The sequence below is a fragment of the Paroedura picta genome, chromosome 1 (assembly GCF_049243985.1).
Source record: "Paroedura picta isolate Pp20150507F chromosome 1, Ppicta_v3.0, whole genome shotgun sequence".
NCBI lineage: Eukaryota > Metazoa > Chordata > Lepidosauria > Squamata > Gekkonidae > Paroedura > Paroedura picta.
In genome coordinates this window covers 107,962,379-107,983,467 of record NC_135369.1, presented here as the reverse complement: position 1 = coordinate 107,983,467, position 21,089 = coordinate 107,962,379, and the positions used below count along the sequence as shown (strand labels likewise).

Genomic DNA, 21,089 nt, shown 5'->3' with positions numbered 1-21,089 from the left:
ATTAGCGTTGCCATCTCCAAACTGGGAAATCCCTGTAGTGGAGCTGGGTGACGGTGGGGCTAATGAAGGGGAGGGACCTCAGCAAGGTGTGATTCCATAGAGTCCACCCTTCAGAGCAACTGTATTCTTGTGGAGAACTGATCCCTGTGCTCTGGAGATCAGCTGTAATTCCAGGAGGTAGCCAGGTCTCCCTTGGAGGTTAATAACACCAAGAACGAGGAATTCCTGCCTTCTTCCAATGTTGTTTTTGGCAGTTGAAAGAGTCTGGAGGCCATGGGGAAGGAGCATAATTTACTTTGTGGGGAAGCAGCACATGCAAACATTCAGAACATATGCTGGTTCCCCACAGTGCAAATAACGCTTTCTCCTGCAGCCCTCAGGCTTTCTCAGATGCTGAACACAGTGCAGAGAGAACGCAGAAATTCTTCCTTCTCCCACACAGGGATTGTGATCATTGACACATTATGACTTTTGTGGACCCCAGGCGCTTTTGCTGTGGGCCCCTCCCACCATAACAATATTACCTATTAAATTATAAATAAAATTATATAACTCTAACATTTTTTCTATTTTAGGCAAGATTTAATAAATTCTTGTGAGTCCTAAAAATTTTTTTTCAGATGTGAGAAAAAACCACTGTCCCCACAATGTATTTGTGCAGTTTGTATAGCCTTGTTAGACCATTAATGGAAGTTGGTTGCTTCCAGATCCCTTCCCCAGGCCTCTACTAATGAGCTGAGGACCAAGGGTGACTGGTGACCTTGCTTCTCATCCCAATTCCACTGCAGGTGCTGAGCTGAGGAGGTGAATGCTGCAAGCTATCTTCAGCATGTGAACTTATCATGGTCAGGGCTGAAGGATCCCACTCGTTTGGCATTGAAGCAGTTGCTGGAGCTGGTGTTGCGCTGAATCATAGTGTTTCACTGGCCGGAATACAGTGATGAATCAACAGATAATTGAGCAATCACAGTTGTCCAGTGGTTAATGAGATCCTATTAATCAACAACTTGAAATAGTTTTCCAGTCAACGAGATGGCCTGCAGTAGTAAATATTGCACTTTGGAGCCAGTATCTGCAGTGTGAAAAGAAACATGGCCCTCTTGTCACCTTCTGTATCCTGTTCTGTACACAGAGGACATTGTATCCTCCTCAGTAGAAATACTTTTATTAACTGTTGGAGGAATTATTTCTATTTCCCAGTCAGTCTGCAATGACTTAATTCTCAATGTACCTTTCAAGAGAAACATTTTTCAGGCCTCTGGAAGTCAGCCATTAAATGTCCATAACACCTTAGGCACTGTTTTTCAACATATCTTGTGGATCCCTAATTGGGGTTTTCATAATACCACAAAATTTCAGGCATTCCTTTGAAATAAGAACGAATGCATGCCACACTACGGGAGCAAATAAAAAAGATATTATCTTAAAAACACTATTTGTTACCTTTTATACAGCATGAAAAGCAATGTTTTAGTGTGGAAGCAAGACTGTATTAGAATTTGCCCAACACTTTAAATTTCAAGTGATTCTGTGCTTACAGCAATATTATATAAACAAATAATTTTTAAAAAATTGACTAAAAAAGAGAGATTTTTGTGTGACTTTCAAAACTTCCAATCCACAGTCATATGAAACAGATTCAGTTTCTGCTTCCTAGTGTGAATCTTTTTGACTTAGCTGGGTTCATTTCTAAGATTAAAGGGCAAGGACAAAATCTAGCAGGTACAAGGGATAAATTTATTCTAATTTGTAATGCCAATTATATTTTTTTTTGTTTCAATGCATTTTTAACAATTACCTCTTCATCAGGGGACTGTCTCGCTGAGTACATAAATATTACTTACAAATAGCTTTTCATTGAGGAATTGTGAAACAATTAAGGTAACAGCTTGATACACATTTGGGATCTTCACACTGGAATAAATAATTTGCCTCCTGCAGATTTTGGGGAGGGTTGTCCTGGTTTGTGGTGTGTTTTAACAGTTCTAAAATATATAGTTTCTTTTTTGTGACTCCATATGTTTTTGAATGATAAAGATGGGTGCTGAAATGAATCTTTCTCTCTCTAGGCTTGCAATCACATGGCTGCCAGCTAGCAGATAGGGTGCTAGCTCTGAGTTAGGAAATATCTGGAGTTTTGGTGGATGGAGCCTGTGGTGGGATCTGGGGAGGGCTTGGTGATGATGGTACAGATACCACACTGATATCACTTCCAGTGTGATCCCAATTAACTATAGAGTTTTAGGCAAATGTTAGAATATTGCCCAATAGGATGACCTAACTTCCAGGTTGTGCCAGTTTATCCTCCCCCATTCCTTCCTCCTGCTGGGCAGGGGTTTGGGAAGAGGGATGCCAGAGGGAGGTCTCTTGCCTAATTGAGAAACTTGGCAGCCCTAATTATTCTATTTCAGGTAATCTTTTCTGGGATGAAAAGCACAACTGTGTAGTGAATACCTAGTATGGATGAACAGGTGTAATGACTGCATTTTCTGTCTCTAGCAATGCACCTCTAAATATCACTAAAAGTTAACAAAGCAGAATAATTGTAATAGCTATCCCGTGATATTTGCACAGAGTTCTTGTGAAATATATCTTTTCATAGTGTCTTTCCAAGTTCAGCAGCTCCCAAACGTTCTATTTAAGCAAATGCCATGTAGGGTTACATCAAAGCCATTAAAATCAATGGGTTGGATCTAGCTTAAAATTTCCACATTGCAAACAGAATGTCAAAAAAGGAACATGGTAGCTGCTTGTGCTAAGTCAAACTTGTTGGCAGAGTGTAAAGCACAAGGCTTCTTAAAAGAATCAACCCAAACAATAAGACAGTCAGAACTCCCTCTCTTCTTTTTCTATAAGAAGAGAGGGAGTTCTGACTGTCTAATTGTTCGGTTCATTCATTCTGTCTGTTCTGGAGGCAAGCAGGGAGGAAATATACTCAGAAGAGCAGGATGTCTTCAAATGAGCCTATCAGGACACTGGAGGAAATTAATTGGAAAATATCAGGAAGTTCCTATTCTAGCTATGCTAAATACACATCTCCTCTATTGCCCCCTGTAGGATATTCCTCATATGTTCTTGATTCTTGCACACTACAGATCTTGTACAAAACTTACTGTATTCATATTTGCATGTTCTCTCATGGAAGATCTTTCGCAAGTAATTTCTGGACTTTATACTGCATAACCCTGATGCAAGTTGCACTGTGTTAAGTCTGTTTATAAGAACTTAAGAGAAGCCATTTTAGATCAAGACAATCGCCTATCCATTCCAACACTCTTTCTCAGGATTGTTATAAGGGTAAACTAAAAGTTAGGAGATCACTGTATGACCTTTGAGCTCTTTTGAAGAAATATAGGATAATAAAAATATAATAATTAAATAATGATAAAAAGCCAGCATGTCCCTCATGTAGATTAACTTTTGTATCAGTGACATTCTTGAATGGCTATGGCTTTGAAGTTATGGAGTATCCATCCATTAGGATCCCATCCAGATTATGCTAAGTACTTTCTCATAGATCACACAACAAGAATAAGAAGAACTGGTTCTTATATGCTGCTTTTTTTTACCCAGAAGGAGTCTCAAAGTGGCTTACATTTGCCTTTCCTTTCCTCTCCCCACAACAGACACCCTATGAGGTGGGTGAGGCTGAGAGAGCCCTGATATTACTGCTTGGTCAGAACAACTTTATCAGTGCTGTGGCGAGCCCAAGGTCTCCCAGCTGGCTGCATGTGGGGGAGCGGGGAATCTAACCCAGCTCGCCAGGTTAGAAGTCTGTGCTCCTAACCAATACACCAAGCTGGCTCTTAATGCTAGAAGTTAGATGATAACACAAGTTATCATCTAACTAACCAGGCAAGATAGTTTTCAGTGGAAAAAATATATTGACTAATTGGTCAGGCTATGGCTCTCCACAATAGTAGACTCAGAAGCAGAGGCATAAGCTAGTTTGAATGTGTATTATATTAGGAATTGAGGGAAGAGTAGGAAAAGAGTTTATCTCAGTCTTCTTGAGTGTGTGATTCTATACAGAAGCTGAAAAGATCTTAGGAGAACAAACAGACTATGTACCAAAGTCTATTGAGATTAGAAATGAGTGTTCAGTTTGCCAGCTAGTGTTTGCTCCAAGTCTCCATGTGGTCAGTGTTGCTACGGTTGGTTGAATCAGTGGGTTGATTTATTTGTGTGTCATGCTTTGTAGAGATTTTGTTAAGACATAATAGTCGCTATGCTGGACACAAATAAGGAGCTCCTCAACTGAAACATTCACATTGCAGACATGATCCATTTGTATAAAATGGAGAAAGGGCTGAGTTGCTTTTCTGAAGGAAAAAAGGGGTTGGGAGGACAAATTAACAAGTTTTTGTTCAGCAATGCATATTTCTCATATTAATTACTTCTGACAAGAAAGAAAGAAAATGAGAGCACAATAAATAGAAGACATTCTGCTTTAAAAAATAATTACAAATCTGATTGATTTTTTCCAACATTCTTCTGTCTTTTCGTAGAGATCTTTTCGTAGACAGGATTTTTGTCATTTATGATGTATTGGCCTTTGAATTATTCTTCAAAGAATCACCCAGTCTCTAAAATATTTTTATGGTACAGTGCTAAAATAGGTTGCCACAGTAAACTATCAAGCAAAACCATCTGCAATTGTTTGAAGATGGACTGATTTTCCATTATCAAACTAGCCTTGTTCTCACTTGCCACATAGTTTCTCCCCCTCAAAAAAAATCTGCACAGAAATGAATCTTTACAGTTCTGAAAGACAGTTATGTGCCTATACAGCATCCAACATAACATTTCTTACATGGTAGAATAAAAACATTAGAATATGCATTTGGCAAAGTTAAGATAAAAAGTCAGATCTCCCTTTTTTATAGTCATATATACAAATACCCTGCTATTAACCTAGCCTAAATAATCATATTTTTCTTGTTTTCCTTTTTAAATATTTTTTTAGTTTAAAAAGAGAAATAAAGTACAGTAGAAATATAGGAAGGGTGCAGAAAAGAAAAGGGGTTTCTAATTAGAATTTGATTTATGCTACATAAACAAGCAGAAAGTGGAGGCTCTCCCCAATATGTTGTTTTCCATTATTAACACAATCCTGGCTTGTAGATAAAGGTAAAGGGCAAGGTATTGTCAGGAACAAAGCTGAGCCAAGCCTGCAGAGTCCGTGATAAAGACACATCCGAGATCCAACAGGTAGTTGAAAATCCAAAGAAAGCTTTATTAAACAGAGTCCACAGAACGCTAAAGCAAGCCAAGATCTTCCTAAGCAAAGATCTTGATAATAACAAGGAACAATGGGTAACCCAGGACAGATATAAAACCCTGTTCATAAGGGAGGGGTACAAAGGTATTTTGGCGGGAGAGCGAAAGGGCAGCAAAGGTGAGTAGGTTCACAAGACACCAGATGGTCAGGAATCCAATCCAAGCTGTCACCATGCTGTCGAGACTAAGCTGTCTCCACAAGGACACCCACAGTGAGATTGATACATCAATAGCGGAAAACTCCCGCTGGTAAAAGAAAAGGAGGCTTGGAGCCTACAGACAGATTTACAGGTTTATGGCCTCGGATACACCAGGCTGGTGAGAAACGAAACTTAGATGGCAAGCACTGAATCATGTCTGACCCTTGGGGTGACGCCCTCTAGCATTTTCATGGCAGACTCAATACGGGGTGGTTTGCCAGTGCCTTCCCCAGTCATTACCGTTTTACCCCCCAGCAAGCTGGGTACTCATTTTACCGACCTCAGAAGGATGGAAGTCAACCTTGAGCCAGCTGTTGGGAATGAACTCCCAACCTCATGGACAGACAGCTTCAGACAGCATTTCTGCCGCTTACCACTCTGCGCCACAAGAGTGGCTTGTACATAGACAAACCTAAAAGGCAGTCACTTGATACTGGGGTCTTCCACATGGATTCCCTGCCTGGAGTTCAGTTCTTTAGGGAAACAGCCTCCCCCTCCCAATTGTCAACAGCATTGTGGTGTATTTGTGCACCTCCAGGGGTTTCTCCAGCCTTTCTCCACTCTTGCTCACACTGGCTGCTGTGTGGGTACATAAAGTCAGATTTTCTGGCCTATATAGCAGCCATTTTCCCTGACTTTGTTCCAGAGGCAGCCATTTTCTCCCCCTGCCACTGGGGGTGCTTTTAATTTTGTTTTAAAAATCAGTATTAGAGTATCACTGAATCAACAGGTGTAGCAGGTTCTCTCTGACTTCCTAGCTTTCATTTTAACTAAGTATAATTCTAGCACTACTGAGAAATAGAGGAAAGGGCATATCTTTGCAAGGGAAGGGGATAAATACTTACTTTTTTAAAACAACAAAAGCTAAGAATTCAGAGGACATGCTGTGTATATATATATATATATATATATATATATATATATATATATATATATATATATATATATATATATATATATATATATATATGTTGTTGTTGTTATGTGCGAAGTCGTGTCCGACCCATCGCGACCCCATGGACAATGATCCTCCAGGCCTTCCTGTCCTCTACCATTCCCCGAAGTCCATTTAAGTTTGCACCTATATATATATATATATATATATATATATATATATATAGTGCCATTTTTTTAAATTGCAAAATCGCTGGTGGCTTTTGGCAAAGAAAATGACCACCTCCTGGAATTGGAGCAGGGAAACTGTGGGGGATCCTGGGCTAATTATGCACTTACTTTTTTTTCCATTGTCCATCCTGCTGAATTCAGATTAACTTGAACCCGGTCTTCCTACCCCCCAAATTGAAGCAGAAAGTGTTCTGCACTTGATTGGGGAAGCTCAGAGTGGAGAAGGGAGTGGTGGTCGCGAAGCTACTTGTTTAGTATGGAGACGCAACCACAATATAGGGGAGTTAGTCAGTAAGAAAGCATTGCCAGCAGAGATGTCTTCTAGTAATTTACCTAAGGGAGACTTTAGTTGTGGCTCTGCAGAGTCTGTAAGTTTTTGCTCCTGATTAAAAGAGTTTAGTGAGCCAAGGAATGGTTTTTCTTTTAAGGTGAACCAATTTATCAATTGTTCCAGCAAAAATGTCATATACTGTGTGAGATGTCCTTGTGCTAAATTGTACGTCGATATTAGCACTTGTCTAATAAAAGTCCGGATCCAAGAGCATCAGTCCAGACTTAGACATCACATTATGGACATTCCAATGGTGAGCCACTTTTTGGAAGAAGGACACATGGCAGAGGATCTATGCTTCTTTGTGGTTGAGCAAATTGTACAAGTTGAACAACATAAATTGGACATTAACAGAATTTTAAGACAAAGAGAAAATTTTAATATATACTCATTGGACACTTTGATACCTAGGGGTTTGAATATTAGTTTGGAGCTATCTTGCTTTTTATAAAGCTATACCTTTAAGTGCAAGCCAGGAGTAGTTGAGGTTTAATTGGAGCTTGAGCATAATTACTCCAGCTTGACAATGGCACAATGGGAGCAGTCTCTTGATAAAGCTCTTCCATACCTGCAAGGTGAAGGCCAGTGTTATATGAATAGAATTCATGCCACAACTTTGAGTTGGTAAGATGACTTTTCAAGAGTTATAGAATTTAAATACTTTAAATATGTTTTCTAGTTGGTATAAATATTCTTTATATTTTATTACAGGATACATAGTAGAAAAATGTGATTGTCAGCAATATAGAATAGGTAAGAGTTTATCTTGTATGAATTATATTAATATAGGCACAAATTATGTTTAGAGCTAATGTTTATACTTCCAATATTGGAATATTGGAAACTTGCAATGATAATTTTCACATTCATAGGAGGTATGCTTCTTTTGTAAATTGGGTTTGTTAATTTATGTACCATGATGGAATTTACACTGAGTGTAACTTTACTGTGATTTTGTGTACTTAGAAAACAACCACTGGTCAAAATTCAACACTGAAATCTAGAGTCTGTTTTGGTTGTTTCATTAATCATTAAAATAGAGATAAGACACATTTTTGATGTTTGATTCAATATCTTATTAATGTGTAGTGTATAAATATTATACTATACGGATTTTGATAGCCTGGGACAGGTTCTCTTTGCTGTTGGTACGCTTATTCAGAACCGCCTGTTTTTCGTGTTGTAGTCGTGCATAATGGGTCATGGAGCTCTTTTTGAGCTGTGGCAATCAATCACACTCTTCATTATCTGCATTTGTTTTCACCATCCTGAACAATCTGATAATTTGCAAAGCCTTTTTGAACAAAATAAACCGCATCAGTCCCAATGCTGACCACTGTGACCCTACTGCTTATTTTTCTCCATTACAAGAACTATCCATTAATTCCTTCTTGTCATTTAACCAATTTTAATTCATAAGGGAAACTGCCCTCTTACTCATAATTCCTTGGTTTATTCAGGAGTCTTTGTTCCTTGTCAAAGAACCTTTGGGACCATATAAAAGGTTTTTTCAAAGTATAAGCACTGTGTATCACCCTTATCCACAAGCTTATTACCTCTCAAAGACCAATTCCACATGGCAGTGGCTGCACCAAGCCGCTGCCAGGAATTTGCAGCAGGGCTGTGTGCCCTACCGCTTCTTGTGTCCTAACAGAGAACATTTTTGGGCAGTGCACCAGGTCTGCTCTGGATTACTGCCTCCACATGGAGGCATCCTGGGTGGAATGGTTCCGCTGCCTGGGGAGCAGGTTCCCATCCTGGGTGGAATGGTTCCGCTGCCTGGGGTTATTTGCAGATTTTAAAATGCCCCATTTGGCTTCACAGTGCTACAAAGTGCTGCAGAACTGAGTGGGTACTTTCTGTCCCCGCTGGGATGCCATAGGAGTGGGAGGAACCAGACCTGGAAGGCTTGTCTCTTCCCCATTCTCACATGCTGTGGCTGGACAGCCCCATTGTTCCATGTTCCCTAAAGCACACCAGGCCCAGGAGGGGAACAGGCCAGTGCCAACATCATGTGGGCATGGGGATTAGTCCCACATTCATATGGGTGCTGGTCTGGCCTTTTCTGCCCATGCAGAATCAGTCAAAGAAACACAAAAGGTTGATTAAGCAGGACTTACATTCAGAATTGGTTTATTTGATTAACAATTCTTTAATAGCAGTATCTACTAATTTACCTAGAATGGGCACTAGGTTAACTGGCCTGCAGTTTCCTAGATCTACCAGCAAGCCCAGCCTTCTCACCCACTCATGTTGGATGTGGTGGTGGTGGTTGGAGCAGCATTTTAGTGATATACTGGTTAGAAGACAAACATTTTATATTTGAATTCTTTAAGAAACCTGGGGAGTTTCCATCTGAAGTGAAGACATAGTAGTTTTTCACTTAGCCATCAATTCCATAACTTCTTGTCCCTTCTGTTCAGTTTAGTTCTTCAGACCCTCCCCAAAAATCAGCAGCTCTAGCACAGTCATCTGTTTTCCATAGTAAAAACATACACAAAGAATTAATTTAGTTTCTCCATCCATCTTCCTTAAACAATTCTTTCATTCCAACACTTATTATTTGCCCTAATTTTTTAGTAATCTGTTCCTCAAGTTGTTGGGGGAGGGGTGTTTGCTCACCCTATTGACGGTTTACTTTTTACTGTGTGGCCAAACCTGTTCTCCTTTTTAGCTCATTCAAATGAGCCTTCCACTTTTAAAACTTGCCTTCTGCTTTTATGGCTTCCATAACCTGTGTTATGGCTTCCATAACCACGTCAGCATCCTTTTAGACTTGGCAGGTATGCTTCAATTAATTTGGTCTTAAATAGCTTCTAAGCATGCTTGGAGGAATTTGATTGGCTTGATTTTCCGTTTCAGTTTTCTTCTGAATAGTCCCTTAATGTTGTAAAGTTTTCTCTATTGAAATCAAATGTGATTGGTTTTGGACTCTGGGGGAATCTTTGAATGTTGAGCTCAATAGCATTGTGGTCACTGTCCAAGGTCAATGCAGCAACATCTACATCTTATACCAGACTTGAGTTCCACTCAAAACCAAGCCCAGAGTCTCTCCCCCTCTAGTTAGCTCCATTATTAACTGTTCCAACACACAGTCATTTATGATGTCTAGAAACCTTATTTCTGCAGCATGACCTAAGCACACATTTTTCCAACCAATGTGAGGGTAGACTTTATTCTGAATATAGCCACTTCAAAAAATGGTATGGTTTCAAGTTATTTTTTGCTTTCTGTTGTGTCCTTTGCTCTCCAGAGTATAACAGTTTGGCACTACTTTTATCTACTGTATCATTTGCATATTAGCATTAATCATTTACCATTTCCAGTATTTAAGGCTTGAAGACCAAATGGTTGCCCTCTGCAAGAAAGGAATCCAGGCAGTGTGGTGCATATGGATGGCTGAGAGCAGTGGGAGGAGCCCCATCTTCCCTCACCACCCACTTGATTGCCATGACCAGTTCTGCCCATAGGGCAGTGGGAGAGTGGTATATTGTCACCTCAGCTGTGACTTAAGTGCTGACTGGACAGCAATTGAGTCCTTCTCAACAGCATCCACATGGGAAAACCCAGTGCACCATCATAGGGGGGGGGGAACAAATTCAGGTGGGTAGCCATGTTTGCCTGAAGCAATAGCACAGAGTTGGAGTCTAGTGACACCTTTAAAACCAACAAAGTTTAAATACAAGCTATTATGTGCATCATTGAAAGAAAAAGCCGAGGAAGCCAGTCATTAGAAGCACAACAGTGAGATTGCTTCAGTTGGAAATGCAGCAGCAACAGAGAAAATCCTGAACTGTGTTTACTTGAGAAAATACCCATTCTCATCCTAAACTCTCATGTCCATTTCCATTCCATTTATTAACAGGTTTGTATTAATTTTCTGGAAGAGAAAACTTTGTTCAGATCATTTTTGCACTAGTGATATCCCTCACTTTTGACTTTCTAAAGTGCTAAATGTTGAGTCCATTTCCGCGCCTAATTTTGCCTTTCCAGCTGCAAACCCAAATAGTGTGCTTACTTATGCCACAGTTAAGGGTTCCCCAGTCTCATCAATTTCATTTTCAAGGCAGATTCTAATTCAGGGATGCTCAGTAGAGAAATCCTTGCATTTGTTTTTTTCTCCAGATGCCATTTTGATTTTTCTCCAGATGCCATTCCTCCTTCCTTGTCACCATTCTCCCTCCCCCTCCCTTCCTTCCCTTGCCTCCCTCCTGAAACATTGACTTTTTAAAAAGGGGTGATCATGTTACAATGCTGTCTCTAACCATAAAATAATAGTGGCAGTCAGTCTTGCTTATTACACTGCAGCAGCATTGTAACATGATAAACTAAGGCTTTAAAAAACCCATCCAGTATACTTGTGGGGAAGGTAATCAGTATGTCTGAGGGAGGTCACAGAATGGTGGAATTAAGTGATGCAATGAAAAGAAAGGTGCAAGCAGGCACCATTTTGCAAAATCAAAAATTGGAAAAGGAAAAGGGAAGAAAGCATAACGGGAGGCTGCCTCCTACCAAATCAGATGCAGAATACATATGTTCAATTTCAGCCTGGGAAACAAGGGGAGGAAAGCCCAAATGTGGAAAGCCTGTTCGATTGCAACATCCAATGGAAATCCAAAACTAGGCTAAAACAGGGTATGTCTCAAATACGGAAGTGGTCTCAGTGATAGAGCAAATGCTTTATAAAGAACTGGATTCCATCTGTCTCCAGTGAAAAGAACCCAGTTCATAGGACTGGGAAATAGTTGACTGAGATCTCCAAGATGAGGAACTTGGATATGTGCCCATTGCTTCCTTGTGTGTAATTTCACACCGTATCATACTTTATTCCAAGACTTTTACTTCCATGAATTTTTTTTTCTGATTGCAAAAGGAAATGCAAAACTTTGTAAAGGAAATTTCTTAGCTAGATTTGATCAGTGTGCAGCCATCCTACACTGATGAGATCCTTCCTATTTATCGCCCACTACCCTTACATTTGCATCTCATCTTCTTTTTGGCAAGAACACATTTACAGAGCATGATCCTTTTTTATGACAAGAGTTGTTGAAAAGATCCCAGGGGAAAAGAAGGCAGGGAAGGCAGGGAATTGTCTTAGCGGTCTGTGACAGCTGTAAGTAATATCATGTAAATTATTACTTAATGGAGAGCAATTACAAAGTATTCGGCAAGCGCTGCTCCCTCTTTCCCAAAAGATTATTACACAAAAGAGGCAAGATGTTGAACCTACTCAATAGTCCTGGAGCAGCTGATTATATCTTATCTTTTGTACGTAACAAGTGAGATGTTTTAAAGATGGCACAATAGCCATGACACGCATAAGAACATCATGTTCCAGGCAGCAGGATTCCTTTCTTTTTCATAACAAATATATAGTGTCACTTTTATAACCCAGCAATGTTATTGCTTCTTGTGTGCATGTGCTTTTATTCTTCAGTTGCACATTCTTCATATTGGAAATCCTGTTATTGGAGTGCATGTAATTTTAGACCTTTTCTGCATGCACAGCTTGATCTCGATTATTGGTGTCAGTATGGGTTTACTTCGCATGCTCTGCACTTCTGAGTTAGGTTTGTGTGCTTCGGCCACTTTGGCAGTCGTTCAAGCCCGAGGCAGCCAATGCCGCAGTGCAGGAGGGAGGGGTGGCAGTGGTGGTAGCGCGTCAGTTGACACACGCAGGCACAGAGCTCTGCACCTGTGTGTGGGTGCCAGATCGCACGCCGCCACCAGCGCCGCCTCCCCCTCCCCCACCGCAGTGCTGGCCGCCTCAGGTTTGAATGCCTGCCGATGTGCACAAGCCTACTCTGAGTTTTCTCCTTGGAATTGTAGAGTATATACTCTGCTTACTAATGATAAAAAACAGATGTTGTGGTGTTGCGTTTTTTCTTTCTTTTTTTGTGGCTCCTGGTTGGTCTCTGCTTACTGGTCAGTCTCAGACTGGGCGTGTTTTTGAAACTATAAGGAATGATTCTTCAAACTGCTTTTAGTTTCCAGTAGCTATCTTCATAGAAAGTTCTCCCCCCTTCATCAGTATAAAAGCTCCTGTTCTGCTTAGACATTTAAAGTTTTTTTACAAGACTCCATTAAGTCTAGTGATAATCGGGTTCATCATTAATGTCAGAACTATAGAGCAGACTTTTGTGTACTTCCTAAATTTCCTTTAGCCTCCTCCTCCTCCCGAATTCCTCCTGACACCTCACAGAGTAGGGTGCTGAGAAACCCTTGGGTGCAGGCTACCTTCTCCTTCCCTTTCCTCCACATTTCTCCCAATATTTGCCTCACAGAGCTGGACCTGAGAAACACTGGGCGCTCATGAGGACTGTAGGCTGTTCTCTCCTTCCTCCCTCCCTCCTTCCCCTCCCCTCCCCTCCCCTCCCATACCATCCATTTCATTTCTTTTAAGAAGGGGAATGTTTACTGAAGCAGTTTAAGATTTGAATTCCTGGTTTAAAAAAAAAATCAGCGAAAGTTTTAGATGGTGTTTCTCTTCCCTAATTTTCAGTAAAATTGGAAATAAGGAGATCACTGGTTTGGGGGTTTGGCACTAAATTTCCCCTCCTCATTGAATTGGCCTAATCTAAGGGTTTCGGGTTTTTTTAGACATTCCCCCTTCCAAGTTATTCATGCTGATTTGGTTCACATTTTTTTGCTTTTGAAAAGCTAAGTACAACCATTTTAAAAAACATGATCAATGTGAGCGGTGCCAGACTTGGGGACTGACCTCTGAGAGGTGGAAGAAGAGCAGGGGCAACAAAAAGTCCAAAAGAAGGTTTTTGCTTTGAATAACTTCAGCTTGGGGGGACAAAGATATTTGGGGAAATCGCAAAACTAGCACTTTAAAAACACCCAGAAAACCCATGACCGGAATACATGATGAACACGGTGAAACTGGAGGAAACCACTAGTACAGAAAAAGCCTTGGTCTCTCATTTAATAATGTACTGTACTGTACTGTACTGACATTTGCTGTTATTGTTCCTGTAAAAATGAACTAAATGTAAATATTGATGTTGTTGGTTGTTATTACTAATGGTATGATCTAATGTTACTTCTTTGAAGCAGCAGCATTTTGGAAATGTGCCTATGATTCTCAAAGCACTTTTCTACCATTAACAACCCATCCCTCAGAACAGATTATTTTCATTCCGAAGATTGTAATTTTCACCCAACAGTATTGCTGAAACAGAGATTTAGGTGACATTGCCAAGAGTCTTTAAATAACAGTACGATATACAGTTTATATCCTGTTGATATTTTGAAGCAAAGCTATAATGACTTTGTGACAGGGTTCCTGTTACCCGCATCTGAATGTATGAGGGAGATCATTGACTGGCAGTCTGACATAGGCTGTATTTGGCCTATGGAGCACCACTCACCAACCTCTCTGTTAAAGCACATGTAGGTTTAACTCAACACCAGCCCTATAGCTTGGTGTCATAGTAATGATGATCCTAGGCCTGGATTAATGAACCTTAGAATACAAGAGTAGCTAGGAGTGGCTATGGCTCAGTACTCAAGTTGTTGTTGTTTTTGTCAACCATTCAGTCATGTCCAACTCTTGGTGGTCCTATGGCACAACTGTCATCACAATTAGGCTTGTGCATGGAGGGCCTGATTCGGCCGCTTCAGCACCCAGGGAAGTCAATGGTGCCATAGACTTCTTTGTTGGATCAAGTCCCTTATTTGTTGAATATCAACAGCATATCCAAGTAATGAGCATGCAGCCAGATATGGGGTGTCATTGGTTCCTTACTGATAACTGCTTTCATTCTGCCGTCACTATGTAGGTAGCTAGTTTTCAACCAATCATAGCAGTTAGACAACAGCAGTTTAAAATTTAGTTTTATTTGACTTCTACTCTCATTTTCAAGTTGACGAGGATCACCAAGAACGGAGGTGTGTGTTTTTGTGTGTCTGTGTGTGTGTGTGTGTGTGTGTGAGAGAGAGAGAGAGAGAGACTTTATGAAAAAATTATGTAATAGATAGCAACAACTGAAGGATAGCATAAGATCAATCCCTGCCTACTTCATGGACAGATGGGGAGTTAATAATTTCTGTACACAATCATTGTTACCACATCTACCACATATTATGTTATTCTAGCCAGTACAGAACCACTCTCTAGCTTTTGGTTGTTGTTGTTTTTTATTTTTTAAACAAAGTACAGAATCCATAGTCAATCAGCAGAATAGCTTTCCCTATTTCTCCTAGGGTTCGGATATACTCAGAAGTATTGTAGGAGTATAATGCAAGTGACAATACGAGAAGGGACTCCATAGAAACTGCATTCATCTCTCCTACAGAATTCTAATTTGGGGCCATAATAGAAATAACAAGGACTGTGTGTGAGTACACACATACTATTTCTGGATTTTGTTTACTTCTTGGACAAAGGAGAACATTGCCTTTTATTTGTGCCTTTGTAAGCTGTAAATATTTCATGGAGTAGAGTTTGTTACTGACAAGAGGGGCTGAAGAACTTCTGTTTGGAAGTACAGCATGTAACAATATTTTTATGAGAAGGCATGAATCATTCATGGACTCTATTACCAAATTTTCAGAGTACACACCTGTAAATGCTCAAATGAACAGCATGAAATATAGTGACACTCCAAAAATAATTACTTGCCTGATTGAAAAGGAGAGAGGCTAGGCATCTGGACAAGTTCTGACATGTTGTGACATGTCTACTTTATATTTCTGCAGATTTTTTTTCCAGTTATAATTCCAGCTACCTGCTGATCTGCTCAGCTGCTTCATTAAGAGCAAGTTAGTGTGTAGATCCTGGATCTGAAGAAACTGGAGGTCAACTCAAGTAATAAAATTCCTCACTAAAGAAACAAATGGCAGTTGAATGCACTTACGTGAAATCAGTGATCTGAAGGCAGTTTATGCCCCCAATCCAAGCATCAAAGAATCCTAGAATCCTAGAGTTGGAAGGTGCCATACTGGCCATCTAGTCCAACCCCCTGCTCATGTAAAATCAGCCTAAAGCATTCATGATAAGTATCCAACGCCTGCTTGAAGACCACCAGTCAGGGGGAGCTCACCACCTCTTGAGGCAGCCTATTCCACTGCTGAACTACCCTGATTGTGAAATTTCCCCACCCCCATCCCTGATACTTTTCCATATGTGGTTTAAAGCCATTACTGCGGATCCTATCCTCTGCTGCCAACAGGAACCGTTCACTACCCTCCTCCAGTGACAACCTTTCAAATTTGTAAAAGAGAATCATGTCCCCTCTCAACGTGCTCTTTTCAAGGCTGAACATTTCCAAGTCCCTCAGCCTTTCTTTGTAAGACTTGGTTCCCAGGACCCAGATCATCCTTGTTGCTCTCCTCTATAACTCTCAATTTTGTCCACATCCTTTTTGAAATGAGGCCTCCAAAACTACAGACAGTACTCGAGGTGTGGTCTAATAAATGCAGTGTGCAGTGGGGCAATGACATCTTGCTTCTGTTGATATGGCCCAAGATGTCATTCTTCTAGATGCTCCATAAATTCTAAGCAGGTTGCTAAAATAGAGAATGTATTAATTTTCATACAAGCCAAAATATATTATGGTCATAAAGTGTAGGAGGTCTGATGTAGTGCATTACATGAAATTCTGATTGCTGTTCATGAACCAAATAGAGATCTTCAGTGCCCAAAGTTTGTAATCAGAGTCATTTGTATGAGAAAGATTCTCATCTGAAGGAAAGCCCAGTGCAAAATGTCTGCCATTAGAGAACAATCCTTGAGAAAGGGTTCCTCTGATTTTACTGAATAGCTGCAGGTGATGCCTCCTTTTTTCCCCTTTGGCTTCTGTTAGTCTGTTATGTAACAAGCCAAGGCACTAATGCAGTGGTTCTCAAGCGGTGGGTTGGGACCCTGTTGCGGGGTCAGATGATCCTTTCACAGGGGTCATGGCAGGGCGAGCAGCTTGGCAGGGGAGGGGGGGCGCTGCCACTGTTGCCGCTCCTCCTGAAGGTGCCAACCAATTTATATATAATTTATATGCAATCATGAAGTTATTCACAAGTTGGTAGAATGCGGTATGGATCCTAAGGTGGATCAATAACTGACAAATCGTACCCAGAGGATACTTGTTAATGGTTCAGCATCTTCTTGGAAAAGAGTGACAAGTAGAGTACCCCAAGGATCTGTCCTGCGGCCTGTGTTGTTCAACATATTTATAAATGATTTGGATAGGGGATTAGAGGGGATACTTATTAAATTTGCAGACGATACTAAACTGGGAGGGGTAGCAAACACAACTGAAGACAGCAACAGAATACAGGATGATCTTGATAGGTTTGAGAAGTGGGCTAAGCTGAATAAAATGAAGTTCAATAGGGACAAATGTAAAGTTCTGCATTTAGGTAGGAAAAACCAAATACACCAATATAAGATGGGGGGGAATTTGTCTTGGCAGTAGCATGTGCGAAAAGGATCTAGGAGTCTTAGTAGCCCATACATTGAACATGAGTCAGCAGTGTGACTCAGTGGATAAAAAGGGAAATGGGATTTTGGGCTGTATCAAACGGAGTATCATGTCCAGATCACGGGAGGTGATGGTACTGCTTTACTCTGCTCTGGTTCGGCCTCACTTGGAATACTGTGTTCAGTTTTGGGCACCCCGACTGAAGAGGGAGGTTGACAAATTGGAACGTATCCAGAGGAGAGCAACAAAGATGGTGAGGGGTTTGGAGGTCAAGACATATGAAGAAAGGTTGGGGGAGCTTGGTCTGTTTAGCCTAGAGAGGAGATGATGAGAGGGGATCTGATAACCATCTTCAAGTATTTAAAAGGGTGCCATATGGAGGATGGAGCAGAATTGTTCTCTCTTGCCCCAGAGGGACAGACTAGAATGAATGGGATGAAATTAATTCAAAAGAAATTCCATCTAAACATCCGGAAGAAGTTCCTGACAGCTAGAGCGGTTTCTCAGTGGAACAGGCTTCCTTGGGAGGTGGTGGGTTCTCCATCTTTGGAAATTTTTAAACAGAGGCTGGATAGTCATCTGACGGAGAGGCTGATTCTGTGAAGGCAAAGGGGTGGCAGATTACATTAGATGAGCACAAGCATGTTTCTCATTTTGAACTGAGCGACAGCTTGTGACCAAAGACGTTTAAGGCTGCAGTTTGTGAGCTCTAGTACTGGAGCAACTGTTGGTTAGATTACTTCAAGATTTGCAAACATTTTCAGATGGAAGTTTTATTGGATGCATCTGTTTTGCATGAAACTCTAGATCTACTGCTTGGAATAGGATAGTTTACGGAGAAGTGATTGTAACAATGTCCTGCCAAAATAAATATCCTCATTGTTTGCTGATCTATGACTTTTACCTGGTGAAGCATCGGCAGGGAGGACTACAGTATGAGGAACAAAACCACTCGGCCTTGCATGAATGGCATGGTAGGTTATGGTGAGTCAGAGACTGCAGTCTGCAGGCCTATCTTCACAGAGTGGCTTGCCCAGAGGTGGCTCTGTTCTGGAATTCAAAAAGGTTTATGAAAAGGTATCATAGGTCAGTTCCTGACATGTCCTGCATTTTATTTCCAGAGACTATTTGAAGAAGAGTCATGGGGATTTGATGACTCAGCTCAGAGCCTGCTGAACTGAATAGTTAAAACAATGCATTGGTTAATAAGGCTAAGCCCAAAGCTACACGCAACCCACCCCCTCACAAAAGCACCATTAGTCTCTTGCCTTAAAAATGCCTTAAACATAATTCTGCTTTATTTTCTATCACCTCTTAGGCTCCTACCACTAGTAGCATCATTAATTCTTTCTTGATGCTAGTAATTCTGATTCACCAAAACTACACAATTCTATTGTTGACTAGGAAGGAAAAGAGCCTGGCTCTGGAGGAAAGCGTGGATGGAGAGTCTGGCTCTGTTCACTCTGTTCTCCTAAATCCCATGTCTGTCACTGATATGCTGAAATTGACTAGACCCCATTACAAAGGGCTTCTGGTCCAGTCATTCTATTGGTATTTTTTGAAAGGCCATTGAATCGCCAGGTATTCAGAATCAGAAGACCTTATTGGCATATAAAGAAAGATGACACAAGAAGAATAAATACATTCTAAAGTATTATCATTGTACCATTTTATCTTTATAAAACCAGGACAAATTTTTCAATAATTTGTTATAGCCTTCAGCTGCACAAATCTGACTGACCATTTAGAAATATGCAGTTGATTGTACTAAATGTAAACTACTATCTTTTTTTACCAGCTACATGTAAAGATGAAATTGTGGTTCCATCCAGATTTTGAAATTTAGGGGCAAAATGGGAAGAGAAATAAATATTTACATTACAATAATTAACTGTACAAGATGATTTCTTGCCCTTTTCAGTATTGTATGGATATATACTGCCTAAGCAGGTAATACATGCAGTTGCAGGATATATGAAAAACTGGATTTGACCTAGCAACATACAGGGTCCCAGAATATCCCAAAATTTTGGAAGATATAATTTCTTTAGATCAGATGCTGAGCTCTTTTAATTTTTTGTGTTGTATCTTTATTTATTTTATTTATTTATGATTCACCTTGTATCCCAACTCTCCCATAAAACCGGCTCATGGAGGCTAACAATGTATAAACCCCACATTAAAATCCACCAACCATAAAACCCCTTACATCTAAAATATAACCAGGGACAGACAGACAGCAGCAGCCATCCCCCATCTCAAACATATGGATGATTCTACATAGGAGGATCTAATTTGCTCAAGGGGGGGAGGGAGCCCAGATCTTAACCGGCCTGGCCTCAACCAAAGACCTGACAGAAGAGCTCCATCTTATGGGCCCTGTGGAACTTCGAAAGTTCGAGTGGCCATCCATGAGGAGATAGAGCTGGGTGTCATCCACTTATTGGTGACAATCCAGCCCATATCTCCGGACCAGCTGTTCCAGAGGGTGCATATAGGTGTTAAACAGAGTAGGGGAGAGAACAACCCGCTGTGGAACCCCACAAGGGAGATGAAAAGAACACAATAACTGCCCTCCCACTGCAGCCCTCTGTGTAGACTTCTGGAGAAAGGAGCCCAACCACTGAATGGTTGTCCCCTGTATATGAGCTCCGGCTAGGTGGTGAACCAGTAGCTCGTGGTTGACCACATCAATTGTGACTGACAGAGCGACAAGCACTGCTGAACCACCCCAATCCAGCTGGCGCCAGAGATCATTCTCCAAGGTGACCAATACTGTTTCCACCCCGTGGCCAGGATGGAAGCCTAACTGATATGGGCTTTCCTCCAAGTATGCCAGGATTTCCTCCAAGTATGCCAGGAGTTGTCTGCGGCAGCCCTTTTAACTAGATTCAGATTCAGTTTATTAGTCAGCCATTGGCCATTTCACCCTTTTAACTATCTTACCTAGAAATGTCAAATGCAAGACCAGGCAGTAGATAGCTGGGTTTTGTGGATCCAGTGATGTCTTTCTCAGAAAGGCCTATTATGCACGGCTGCCAAAATGGCGATTTCGGGTCACATGGAAAACGCGGAGGGGGAAGACGCGAAGCAAACCGCTTGCACACGGGACGGGACGCAACGGCAGCAAAACCCAGAGTAACCGATTATGCACGTGGCGACCCTGGCGCCACTTCTGGTTGCGCCCCGGTCGCCCGGAAGCTCCGCTTTCTTCCACATTTCTCTGACGCGGCTTTTTCGGCAGCATGCACCAAATCTGCGGCTGGTTGCAGCCGGTGCCGTGCGTTATCGGTGATTTTAGGCGACGCCATTCCACCCCAATTGCGGACCTTCCCTTCCATGCATAATGGGCCTAAGGGATGAACCACTGTCCCCTTCAGTGCCTCTGGAAACTCCCCAGTAGACAGAGAGGTCGATAATATCAAGGAATGATCATTCTAATATCTCTCAGAGGGCCTCCAATCCACTGGTCATTCGTCTTGAACAACCAAGATGGACAGGGATCCAGGGGTCAAGTAGTTGCCCTTACCTTCCCCGGCAGCTTGTCCACTTCAGCTACTGAGCGCTGCCTGAAGCCATCAGATGTAGCCACCCAAGGCAGCCAAGTGGCCTCCAGTTCCTTTTCTGTATCAAGTGTGGCAGGAAGGTCTTGACGGAGCAACAACATTTTATCTGTGAAAAACCTCACTAAAGCCTCATTACCAAGGTCCAATTTACTAGAATTTACTA

At 41.2% G+C, this 21,089-nt stretch overlaps 1 protein-coding gene across 6 annotated transcripts in view; it reads left to right on the top strand.

Moving 5' to 3' along the window:
• PDE7B (phosphodiesterase 7B) overlaps positions 1 to 21,089 on the top strand; it is a 251,800-nt gene that overhangs the window by 178,898 nt on the left and 51,813 nt on the right. For 3 of the 6 annotated variants that reach the window (XM_077351950.1, XM_077351936.1, XM_077351916.1), the window contains one exon: positions 7,648 to 7,689. The exons of the other annotated variants lie outside the window; for them this stretch is intronic. In XM_077351950.1, the coding sequence (XP_077208065.1) occupies positions 7,648 to 7,689 (42 nt within the window). The remainder of the gene's footprint in view (positions 1 to 7,647; positions 7,690 to 21,089) is intronic. 6 annotated transcript variants of the gene reach the window in all.